Raw genomic sequence first — 13,037 nt, forward strand, 5'->3', positions numbered from 1 at the left:
GTTGGGGAACTAAGATCCCACAAGCTATGTGGTGCAGCCAAAGATGGGGTAAAAACAAGGATGATGTGGTAAGGGATGATTGGGGAAGAAATTTCAGGTTGAGAGGTCAGGGAAGGCATTGCTGAGACGCATTACAGCTGGCATCTAAATGATAAGGAGCCAGTCACTGGAAGCTCAAAAACACATGTTATTATAGGGACTATCCAGGGCAATAAGCTTGGTATATTCAAAGAACAGAAGGGAGAGTATTGTGAATGGAATGAGGTTATTAAGAGGGAACATGATATGAGATAAGCTCATAGGGGCAAATTTTATAAACTAAGGTACAAACTAAGGTAGAAATTATGAATTTTCTAAGAGCCACGGAAGGGAGTGAGTGATCCATCTCTGGGTGAAGAGTGAACTGGAGTGGTGGGGCAGAAGGCATGAGTGGAGAGCAACTAGATTACTGCAAGAATCTAGAGGAAAGACCACGTGGTCTAGAAAGACCAGTGGAAAGATGAGCTAAGTGGTAGTAGAGATGGAAGAAAGAGAACTGATTTGGAATACATGCAGAATCTACAGGAGTGACTGACGGATTAGATGTGGGAAGTGAGGGGAAATGGATTCAAGAATGTCTTCCAGGTTTTGGCTGTACAACTAACTGCATAGATGGTGATGCCATTTACTGCAATGGGACAACTAATTAGGACACATTTTGGGGAAAAAAACTGCGTTCTGTTTTAGATACTAAATTTGAAATGCCTGTTTGACACCCAAGTAGAAAAACCACAGCAGATATATATAACACAGATATTTATATCTTTCTACATACATCTATATCTGGAGCTCCATGGAAAGGTCAGAGGTAAAGACAGAAGTCATGAGAGTCAGCAATATAATACAGCCAATATTGAAGCCTTGAAGCATACAACCCCATCATCCTGTGCAGCTGTCAAATTCCTAGTCATCTTTCACACCCTAGTTCAGATTCTCTCCCAAAGAGATCTTCCCCAATCACCCTGGGTTAATCCCTTTCTCTTTTATGTGCTTCAAATTTTTCCATCTAACACCACATAGTAACTACTTGTGGACACAAAAGGACAGAGGCCTTATTACACTCCCAAACGCCCAATGCTCATCTCTAACATGAACATTGTAACTTCAGTAACTGATATAGAAGGTTCTCAAATGAAATTCACAAAGGAAGTCAGAATCAAAAGCTACACTTAAAGACAAAATTAATAAACATTTCCAAAGCCACAGCATTGTTAGATGAGAATTAAGATTTCCACCATAAAAGGGAAAAAAATCATGAACAGAAAAAATCCAGTCCTTTTTCTCCTAACTGCTAAAGTAACAAGTCAGAAAAGAGAAAGTTCCCAATTCATAACCAGAAAAAATAAGAAAGGTTGAGTCCAAAATGCCTACATTATTTGTTCTCTCAATAGCTAACACTGTGACTATCCATGAAAAGATCTGCATAAAAAAATGCTGCACTGTGCCTATCACCAAACAATGTACTATTTATACTGCAAAAGTTCTAGAAGGAGAGCAGGCAGAATATACTCACCAGCAAACAGTGGGCAAAGTCAGGACCTCCCACCAGGCCAGTGAAATTTCCCAGCTGCTCAGCAAGAGCTAACAGTACCTCATCTTCATCATAAATTGTATCTGGAAATGACAAGAACCCAGTACTCATCAACAAGGATAGCTGGCCCAAAGCTGGACACTCATACAAAACTAGGAAGAGACTCCATATGTAAGTAGACGATCTGCCGCCACCCTAACAGCCTTTTCCTCCTTCTCAATCAAGTGTCTTCATGGATTTGTTTTACGGAAGGAACTAGAAATTCATAATCGCACATCAATTACTTTTCTCTTAGCTAAATAGTTAATATCTGAATATGTCCGGCCACAACATTACAATGTATGCTCTGCCCTGTTTCTTCACAGTAGAAACAACAGGCTCAGTTTAGTACTTACTAATACTATGGGCAACAAATTCGGAACAGTCCAAGTTTTGAAAGCCATTGGAAAACAGAAATGCCCAGGCCTTTCCTCAAAGAGTCACATACCTGTAAGAAATGGCAGCAGTTCAGCTCGTGTCCTTTCTACTCCAAGTGCTAGAGCAATTGTTGATAATTTCTTAATACTATTGAGACGGAGCTTTAAAAAAAAAAAAAAAGGTATAAAGAAGAATGAAGTAAAGAAGCACTTGTGATTTAGACCAAAAGAGAGTAGCTGCAAACAGGTGACGTAATGGCATACAGATAAGAAGGGAAAAAAACCTTTAATTTACACTTTATTCTGTGAGGAACCTCAAAAACAAGGGAACACGCCTTCTTTAGATAAAGTAAGATTTCTCAGGAGAAACCCTCTGACGGGCCCATTAAAGAAATGAAAGAAAATACAATATCTGGAAAAGCGAGACAATTTTAAAAAGAGGACTGTAGCCGTGGTAAAGCAGGTGAGATGGCTGAGTACCACCCCAGGCTATTCAAAGAAAAGTTCCATCGGAGCGGACATCCCGCCTCGGTTACTTTAGCCACCCCACCTAATTTCCCCAGCCGGGCCAGTTTCCAGCAGGCCGCGAGGAAGGCAGTCATTCCCCTGCATTTCACAGGGCGCCTCGGCGTCGCGCAGCCCCTCGCGGCCCCGCGCCGCCCGCCTCCCGCTCGCCCCGCTACGGGAGCCGCCAGCCCCGGGCTGGACGCGGCATCCTCACCGCCAGGCCCAGAAGGGGCGCCCGGGCGGCAAGCCGGTTCCCCCACAAGCACCCAGGACCAGGTGGGACGCCGGGCCGCCGCCTCAGCGCGTCACAACAAGGCGTGCGGGGCAGGCTCCGGGGCCGCCGGGTCCCCATGGGTCCCTCCTCTCCTCCCCATCAAGTTTCCGCTCGGAGTCCCGGCTTTCAATCCCCGGGCCTCCCCCCACCACGGGGGCCGGCTGGCCCCCTTTCCTACCACGCGCCCAGCCGAGCCCGCATCCGCTGCCGGGCGCACTCCAATACCTGCACGTCCTCATTGCGGAGCTCGTCGATTAAGACCGCGATGGGGTAGAGCGAATCGTCTCCATCTCCGCCGGCGGCCCCCGAGCCGGTGGCAGGCCCCGCCGCACCCGCCATGTTCTTCCTCCTCCGCCGGGTTACCGCCGCCCGCTGCGCGTCCTGGCCCCGCCCCGCGCCCTGGCCCCGCCCCGCGCCCTGATAGGCGGGGCTAAGGCCGGAGCTCGGCGGGAGCCGGAGTCCGGGAACTGAGCGCTTGCAGAGCAGGTGGAGACCCCCGCCAGGTCCCCTTTTCCGGAGCTGTAGGTCTGAACTCCAAAACACAGGTGGGCTTAGAAGGCGAAAGGAGCCCCCGTGTCCTTTTCCCAGGAGAAAGAAATAGGGGCAGGGATTCATCCTGCTCGTGCTGATCTGAAGGCGTCGGAAACCTACCTGAGTGACGTGTGCTGTGCCCTCAGGACTCAGGGGACCAAGAGGATGCTCGAGGCCAGGAGGAAAAAAGACTTAGCGCCTCCCTCCCCCGACTTCATCCTGGCCCGGAGCCATCTGGGTCTCCAGCCCTAATTTCCCCCGCTATATCCTCAGGCTTCCACAAGCTTCCACAGAACCCCTCCACCCCTTCCTCCGGCCTGTGCGCCAGAATTGTATCTGGCTCCTGCTCCGTAAGACAAATACCGCGGGCGGTGAGAGAAAATGAACAGTGCTATCCAAACTCCCCAGTCAATATTTTTTCCGCTTTCTCCATGCAAGCTGTTAAAAACATGCTGCTCTCTTGTTGTTGTGTTTCTTTTCAGTTTGGTACTGGAATGCTGCCTTCTGTTGTATTTTCTTTCTCTTATTTTTTAGGTCTTTAGCAGGCTAGAAGTACAACAATCAAGCAAAACTAGGACAAGCTTTAATCCTTCCAAATTGGGTGAAGCGGCTACTTTGCTTGTGCAAGAAAGGCTAACCTGACCTCTCTAGAACTCCAAGAGTCCTCAAAGGCAGCGGTGGGAGGAGGTCCGAAGGTATAAGAGTTCTTGCAAAGTTTAGTAGGAAGTTTCCATTTACCCTTGTGCAGGCAGCACAGAATAACTAGAATGTCCTGTCTTTTTTTGTTTGTTTTGGACTATAAGCGGCTTAGAGTGATAGCTACCTGTGGTGATCACAAGCTCTGAAATGGTAATTTTATGTGTCTGATGAATAAAAAGGGAAAATTATCAATAAATCTAATTTCAGTTCAGTTCAGTTGGTCAGTTGTGTCTGACTCCTTGCGACCCCATGAACTGCAGCACGCCAGGCCTCCCTGTCCATCACCAACTCCTGGAATTCAATCAGACTCACATCCATCGAGTCAGTGATGCCATCCAGCCATCTCATCCACTGTCGTCCCCTTCTCCTGCCCCCAATCCCTCCCAGCATCAGAGTCTTTTCCAATGAGCCAACTCTTCACATGAGGTGGCCAAAGTACTAGAGTTTCAGCTTTAGCATCATTCCTTCCAAAGAACACCCAGGACTGATCTCCTTCAGAATGGCCTGGTTGGATCTCCTTGCACTGCAAGGACTGTCAAGAGTCTTCTCCAACACCACAGTTCAAAAGCATCAATTCTTCAGCGCTCAGCCTTCTTCACAGTCCAACTATCACATCCATACATGACCACTGGGAAAACCATAGCCTTGACTAGACGGACCTTTGTTGGCAAAGTAATGTCTCTGCTTTTGAATATGCTATCTAGGTAGGTCATAACTTTCCTTCCAAAGAGTAAGCATCTTTTAATTTCATGGCTGCAGTCACCATCTGCAGTGATTTTGGAGCCCCAAAAAATAAAGTCTGACACTGTTTCCACTGTTTCCCCATCTATTTCCCATGAAGTGATGGGACCAGATGCCATGATCTTCGTTTTCTGAATGTTGAGCTTTAAGCCAACTTTTCCACTGTCCTCTTTCACTTGAATCAAGAGGCTTTTTAGTTCCTTTTCACTTTCTGCCATAAGGGTGGTGTCATCTGCATATCTGAGGTGATTGATATTTTTCCTGGCAATCTTGATTCCAGCCTGTGCTTCTTCCAGTCCAGCGTTTCTCATGATGTATTCTGCATATAAGTTAAATAAGCAGGGTGACAATATACAACCTTGATGTTCTCCTTTTCCTATTTGGAACCAGTCTGTTTTTCCATGTCCAGTTCTAACTGTTGCTTCCTGACCTGCATATAGGTTTCTCAAGAGGCAGGTCAGGTGGTCTGGTATTCCCATCTCTTTCAGAATTTTCCACAGTTTATTGTGATCCACACAGTCAAAGGCTTTGGCATAGTCAATAAAGCAGAAATAGATGTTTTTCTGGAACTCTCTTGCTATTTTGATGATCCAGGAAGTCAAGAAACACCTGGAGTATCAGGCAAATTTGGCCTTGGAATATGGAATGAAGCAGGGCAAAGACTAATAGAGTTTTGCCAAGAAAATGCACTGGTCATAGCAAACACCCTCTTCCAATAACACAAGAGAAGACTCTACACATGGACATCACCAGATGGTCAACACCGAAATCAGATTGATTATATTCTTTGCAGCCAAAGATGGAGAAGCTCTATACAGTCAACAAAAACAGGACCAGGAGCTGACTGTGGCTCAGATCATGAACTCCTTATTGCCAAATTCAGACTTAAATTGAAGAAAGTAGTGAAAACCACTACACCATTCAGTTCAGTTCAGTTCAGTTGCTCAGTTGTGTCTGACTCTTTGTGACCCCACGACTTGCAGCACGCCAGGCCTCCCAGTCCATCACCAACTCCTGGAATTCAATCAGACTCACATCCATCGAGTCAGTGATGCCATCCAGGCATCTCATCCACTGTTGTCCCCTTCTCCTCCTGCCCCCAATCCCTCCCAGCATCAGAGTCTTTTCCAATGAGTCAACTCTTCACATGAGGTAGCCAAAGTACTGGAGTTTCAGCTTTAGCATCATTCCTTCCAAAGAAATCCCAGGGTTGATCTCCTTCAGAATGGCCTGGTTGGATCTCCTTGCTGTCCAAGGGACTCTCAAGAGTCTTCTCCAACACCACAGTTCAAAAGCATCAATTCTTCGGGGCTCAGCCTTCTTCACAATCCAACTCTCACATCCATACATGACCACAGGAAAAACCATAGCCTTGACTAGACGGACCTTAGTCGGCAAAGTAATGTCTCTACTTTTGAATATGCAATCTAGGTTGGTATGACCTAAATCAAATCCCTTACGGTTATACAGTGGAAGTGAGAAATAGATTTAACCGACTAGATCTGATTGATAGAGTGACTGATGAACTATGGACGGAGGTTCGTGACATTGTACAGGAGACAGGAATCAAGACCATCCCCATGGAAAAGAAATGCAAAAAAGAAAAATAGCTGTCTGAGGAGGCCTTACAAATAGCTGTGAAAAGAAGAGAAATGAAAAGCAAAGGAGAAAAGGAAAGATATAAGCATCTGAATGCAGAGAATAGCAAAAAATAGCAAGAAGAGATAAGAAAGCCTTCCTCAGCGATCAATGCAAAGAAATAGAGGAAAACAACAGAATGGGAAAGACTAGAGATCTCTTCAAGAAAATTAGAGATACCAAGCAAACATTTCATGCAAAGATGGGCTCAGTAAAGGACAGAAATGGTATGGACCTAACAGAAGCAGAAGATATTAAGAAGAGGTGGCAAGAATACACAAAAGAACTGTACAAAAAAGATCTTCATGACCCAGATAATCACGATGGTATGATCACCAACCTAGAGCCAGACATCTTGGAATGTGAAGTCAAGTGGGCCTTAGAAAACATCACTACAAACAAAGCTAGTGGAGGTGATGGCATTCCAGTTGAGCTATTTCAAATCCTGAAAGATGATGCTGTGAAAGTGCTGCACTCAATATGCCAGCAAATTTGGAGAACTCAGCAGTGGCCACAGGACTGGAAAAGGTCACTTTTCATTCCAATCCCAAAGAAAGGCAATGCCAAAGAATGCTCAAACTACCGCACAATTGCACTCATCTCATACGCTAGTAAAGTAATGCTCAAAATTCTCCAAACCAGGCTTCAGCAATACGTGAACTGTGAACTTCCAGATGTTCAAGCTGGCTTTAGAAAAGGCAGAGGAACCAGAGATGAAATTGCCAACATCTGTTGGATCATTGAAAAAAAAATCTAATTTAGGGGACTTAAAAAAATGGGGTTCTTGGAAGTAAACACAGTAGATAAGGCTTTTGATCACAGTGTAAGTTTGGGAACCAGTGAATCTGAACAGTAATTCTTAATTTAGGCATTCTGGATTATTTGAATGACCACTTTATAACCTGGTAGTGCCTTGGGATTTCAATACCTGCATTTGCATGTGTGTCTTAGTGGTACTTTTACTATTCTGGGATCATGAGAAAAGAACAGAGGTGGATTTAAAATGAAAATGTGTTTTCATGCACAAAATGAAAGCCAGACCACATTATAGACTGCATTGTCACAGCAGTTCTAACAGAAAAGTGGTAAGAAAATTGAGATAATATAGGTCACTTGGTGATATAGGTATTTTGAACTCAAAAGAAGCTGAGCTTTCATAGGAATACCATAATCACAATACAAGGGATAATTTAATCTCAGCAAAATATATCATCTGCCATGTTAAACTGCTATGATATTAATATGAATAGTATTAGTTTTGTGATATCATTTGTATTTAACTTATAAATTTATTTTTTAGTTATATAAGAACTATAAATAAAAGATCATTATATTCTTACTTTATATTTGTACATTTAAGTAACACTGTAATAAAAATAAGTAAAGTGAGAGTTTTCAAGATTTTCCAAGTACTATACAAGTTGGAGAAAAAGAAAATTAAGAGGTTTTTTGATTTAGACCTCTATCCAGAAGACCAGAGGGGGTTTCCTATTGTCATGAGGAAGAGAAATCTATTCTCTTAAAAGTCTTCATCAGACTTCCTTGGCAATCCAGTGGTCAAGACTCTGGTCAGGGAACTGAAATCTTGTATGATGAAGCAGGCCAAAAAAAAAAAAAAAAAAGTCAGAAATGATAAAGGAAGCAAGCCCAGAAAGAAGCACATTAAGTCAGTTCCACATCATCTCTCAGGGCAGATATTAACTCAAGCTCAGACAAGCTTCAATACGCTAAATATAAAAACTAGTACACTGATGGATGCTAAGCTATTTGGTTTAAAACTCAAATACACTTTGCTTACCCAAGCACAATGAATTGGACACCTATGAAATGACTATGATTAAATATGAAATCACAAGCTGAGAAAATAGGCCCCAGAAGATTGCCTGGTTTGAGAGTCATCAATTCTGGACTTCCAATTCCCACCTCTGTGGCTGACTCATCATGACTTACCTCTCCCTATGCCTCGGTTCCACCTCCACCCCCTCACCCTCAATAAAATGGAGCTAACCATCTCTGACTCCATTTCCAGTTACTGTGATTATGTGAGAATGAAACAGACAGTAAACATGGAGATGCTAGTAAATCCTTCAATAAAGAAAGTGATTAAAACAAACAGACGGCAGCAGAAAGAGCCTATTTCAAAAATTAGGCTGAAGGGAAACTGGAACTAAATCTAAGACAGTCTTTTGGGGAGTGTGGTCCACTGACTACATGAATCACGTAAAATGTTTGTTAAAAATGCAGATTCCTGGCCTACACCCAGGAGCTACTGAATGAGAATCCTTGAGAATGGGGCACATTTTTACCATGCTCCTTGGTGATTTTAATGTATACTGATATTCAAAAGTCATTGATTTGATAAGTTTATCCGGAAAAATCATTTTCAGGTCAACAAGGAAACATCTGCTCAGGAAGAGTCTGCTCAGGTAGCCTCTGGAAGCTACCTCTGTCCAGAAAAAGCAAATGACAACTACAGTTGCTCCTCGCTAAACAGTTCTGTCCCTTCTGGTTGTGGGTTTTGCCAGTTAAACGGATCCCTCCTTTGCGGGACTCCTGGAAGCTAACAAAGCACCACAAACACAGTCTTGTGGCGCTAAGCTGTTTCCACACCCGCCTCTCCCCTCTGTTGCTCCCTCTGGTCTCCTTTCCCTGTCCCACACCCACCACAAGAAACTCCTGACCCGGGAGCATCAGGGGCAACCACTGAGATAAGACGGGATTGGAGGCAACCCCTGGGAAGCAGTGTGACATGCTCAGCACAGAAGCACTGAATTCAGACACCGAATTACAGTTCACTTATCCAGTCAATCAAAGGAAGACAAGGTTAGACTTGCCAGTTCCTGGTCAGATGAAGCGTGGAGAATACTGAGAAGCACAAGCTGACGGGATCCACATTTCTGAGTGTCGCAATAGAAAAGGGTTAGTCCTAAGGAAGTCTGAATGACGTCGCCGTGTCTCCTGCCTCTTGCCTCACGTTTACTGGGGTTGCCTCTTCTGCAGAGCTCTACAAGTAAGCACTCCTTCAAGGGCTGATCTGTTCCAGAGTCACCACACTGGGAGCAAAGGCTGAGTGCAGAGAGAGAACTGTGCATAGGGAGGTTCTCTTGGCAGACCCAGAAGCACCATTCTATGGAGAAGGCCACCGAGAAAGAGGTGGGTGGCTCAGTTCAGGCACAGAAAACCAGAGGCATATACAGATACTTCCCAACCCTCTTCATTTAGCAAGATGAACCTGGGAAACTGATTCCCAGGTCTGTACTTCATTCAGGGCAGAGTAGTAATTATCACCATAGCATTAATGACGTTTCAAATTTATATTTATACAAAGAATGTCTTCCTTCTGTGAGACTCAAATATTTGCCCCTCAACTTTACCTTGATATTTTCTTCTTCTTTCTCTTTTTCCATTTTGTGGCAAAATTTTAATCCCAACATTATGGGTGGTAATACTTGGCAAAGAAAAAGAGACTTTACCTGGACTCACACAATGACTCAAAGAAGCTGAGGAACTCATACTCAAGGATTCTCACTATCCCTTGCTTTATCCCATACCCTCCACCATGCCACAGCTTACTGCTGTATGTAAAAAAGGTATTGGAGGATTTCTCTGGTGGTCCAGCAGTTAAGACTCCATTCTACCAAGGCAGCAGGCATGAGTTTGATCCCTGGTGGAGATCCCATGTGCCAAGCAGTGTGCCCCAAAAAATAAACAATAAAAAGGTATTGGATTTCCAGAGCAAATCTTTCTTTGAATTCTTGGGAAGAATATAATTCTTGGGAAGAGATGGTTCTGACTCAGGCCAGTCTATGCAGTGGTTAAGAGAGTACACAGTGAAGTCGGGAAGACCTTGGTTGACATCCTAGCTCTATCAATTATCAATTGTGTTAAGTTCAGTTCAGTTGCACAGTTGTGTCCGACTATTTGCAACCCCCTGGACTGCAGCACACCAGGCCTCCCTGTCCATCACCAACTCCCAGAGTTTACTCAAACTCCTGTCCATTGAGTCAGTGATGCCATCCAACCATCTCATCCTCTATCATCCCCTTCTCCTCCTGCCTTCAATATTTCCCAGCATCAGGGTCTTTTCCAATGAGTCAGTTCTTCACATTAGGTGGCCAAAGTATTGGAGTTTCAGCTTTAGCATCAGTCCTTCCAATGAACACCCAGGACTGATCTCCTTTAGGATGGACTAGTGGGATCTCCTTGCAGTCCAAGGGACTTTCAAGAATCTTCTCCAACACCACAGTTCAAAAGCATCAGTTCTTCAGCACTCAGCTTTCTTTATAGTCCAACTCTCACATCCATACATGACCACAGGAAAAACCATAGCCTTGACTAGACGAACCTTTGTTGACAAAGTAATGTCTCTGCTATTCAATATGCTATCTAGGTTGGTCATAACTTTTCTTCCAAGGGGTAAGTGTCTTTTAATTTCATGGCTACAGTCATGATTTGCAGTGATTTTGGAGCCAACTAATTGTGTGACTTTGGGCAAATAACATAGCCTCTCTGAACCTTGGTTTCTTCATCTGTAGAGTGTGGTTGTATACCTTACTTCTTGTGGTTGTTAAGATTAAATAATTAATATGTAGTGCCTAGATTAGTATCTGACGAGAGTAAGCCCTCAGAAATTTGCCATTAATAGTTATTATCTACTGAGGAAGCAGAAGCAGGAAAGAAAACATTCCAATCAGCTGAGCTTTGGCAACAAAGAGGACCCATGTGAAAAGCTGATGAAATCTACATGGTTTAGAGTCAGATGACCTGATTCAAGGCCTTCCAGAAGGCTTTCTCATTGGTAACGCAGGGACAATGCTTACCTTACTTCTCTTTCAGGACTGTTTCAAGGAGTAAGATCCAGACTGTAAAGGACTTGCTAAATGGCACGCATAACACAAATGTTGGCAGTTTTGTTTTTGACTTCCAGGGGCTTACTGAGTCCTTGAATCTGGTGCCCACACCAAACACATAAAAGAGAACATCTGGAGGCTTAAGTTCAAGGTCTGTCACCCCCTATTTCCCGAACAACAGCAGTCAGAATGAGTACCTCCCTGACCACAAAGGTATATTTAAGATGCAACAAACCCGGTGGTCGAGCAGGCATGGTGACCTTTCGCAAAGGTCTTAGGACCCTGAGTCCTTTTGGCCCTAATATTCTAGGACAGACCCATGGGTATCTTGCCAGATGCTATACACAGTCCAACAAATACCCTTTGTTACAGTGTTAAGTGAAAAAGCAAGGAACATAGTGTTACTGAAACTGTAGTACACAGGGTAATTTGAATTGAAAATGCTCGGAAATAATAAATTGCTCCTAAATAGTTAATATTAGAATACTTTAGATTTTTTTTAAAAAAGCAATGTGTGTGTAATAATATAACACACTGTAATACTACACAGTGTGTGTGTTGCTGCTGCTGCTGCTGCTAAGTCGCTTCAGTCGTGTCCGACTCTGTGCAACACCATAGACGGCAGCCCATCAGGCTCCGCTGTCCCTGGGATTCTCCAGGCAAGAACACTGGAGTGGGTTGCCATTTCCTTCTCCAATGCATGAAAGTGAAAAGTGAAAGTGAAGTCATTCAGTCGTGTCCCACTCTTAGTGACCCCATGGACTGCAGCCTACCAGGCTCCTCCATCCATGGGATTTTTCCAGGCAAGAGTACTGGAGTGGGGTGCCATTGTCTTCTCCAACAGTGTGTGTAATATCTAACTATTTGTGTAAAATAGAATGAACACACAAGTGCTTGTATGAGCATTTAAAAACAAAAATCTCTAGGAGAACACAGATGACTAACCACATTTGTTGATGGAGTATCTGGGAAACAGAAATATAAGATTTTCCAGTGTACAATCTATTTATCCTTTTGTTTGCTTTTTACTATTTCAGTTCAGTTCAGTCACTCAGTCGTGTCCAACTCTTTGCAACCCCATGAATCGCAGCACGCCAGGACTCCTTGTCCATCACCAACTCCCAGAGTTCACTCAAACCCGTGTCCATCGAGTGGGTGATGCCATCCAGACATCTCATCCTCTATCATCCCCTTCTCCTCCTGCCCCCAATCCCTCCCAGCATCAAGGTCTTTTCCAATGAGTCAACTCTTCTCATGAGGTAGCCAAAGTACTAGAGTTTCAGCTTTAGCATTAGTCCTTCCAATGAACACCCAGGGCTGATCTCCTTCAGAATGGACTGGTTGGATCTCCTTGCAGTCCAAGGGACTCTCAAGGGTCTTCTCCAACACCACAGTTCAAAAGCATCAATTCTTTGGTGCTCAGCTTTCTTCACAGTCCAACTCTCACATCCATACATGACTACTGGAGAAACTATAGCCTTGACTAGACAGACCTTAGTCAGCAAAGTAATGTCTCTGCTTTTGAATATGCTATCTAGGTAGGTCATAACTTTCCTTCCAAGGTGTAAGTGTCTTTTAATTTCATGGCTGCAGTCACCATCTGCAGTGATTTTGGAGCCCCAAAAAATAAAGTCTGACACTGTTTCCACTGTTTCCCCATCTATTTCCCATGAAGTGATGGGACCAGATGCCATGATCTTCATTTTCTGAATATTGAGCTTTAAGCCAACTTTTTCCACTCTCCTCTTTCACTTTCATCAACAGGCTTTTTAGTTCCTCTTCACTTTCTGCCATAAGGGTGGTGTCATCTG

General features: G+C 44.0%; 1 protein-coding gene across 3 annotated transcripts in view; it reads right to left on the reverse strand.

Moving 5' to 3' along the window:
• Positions 1–3,155, reverse strand: part of PPP2R1B (protein phosphatase 2 scaffold subunit Abeta) — a 35,257-nt gene extending 32,102 nt beyond the window's left edge. For 2 of the 3 annotated variants that reach the window (XM_040257943.1, XM_040257944.1), the window contains exons 1-3: positions 2,993–3,137; positions 2,058–2,148; positions 1,553–1,653 (exon numbers count right to left, since the gene is read on the reverse strand). In XM_040257943.1, coding sequence (XP_040113877.1) covers positions 1,553–1,653; positions 2,058–2,148; positions 2,993–3,106 — 306 coding nt within the window. In that variant the 5' untranslated portion in view covers positions 3,107–3,137. Of the gene's footprint in view, positions 1–1,552; positions 1,654–2,057; positions 2,149–2,992 lie in introns of all 3 variants that reach the window. The other variant, XM_040257945.1, reaches the window with a different exon arrangement.
• Positions 3,156–13,037: the final 9,882 nt, after the last annotated feature.

This window comes from Oryx dammah, unplaced genomic scaffold (genome assembly GCF_014754425.2).
Source record: "Oryx dammah isolate SB20612 unplaced genomic scaffold, SCBI_Odam_1.1 HiC_scaffold_17, whole genome shotgun sequence".
NCBI lineage: Eukaryota > Metazoa > Chordata > Mammalia > Artiodactyla > Bovidae > Oryx > Oryx dammah.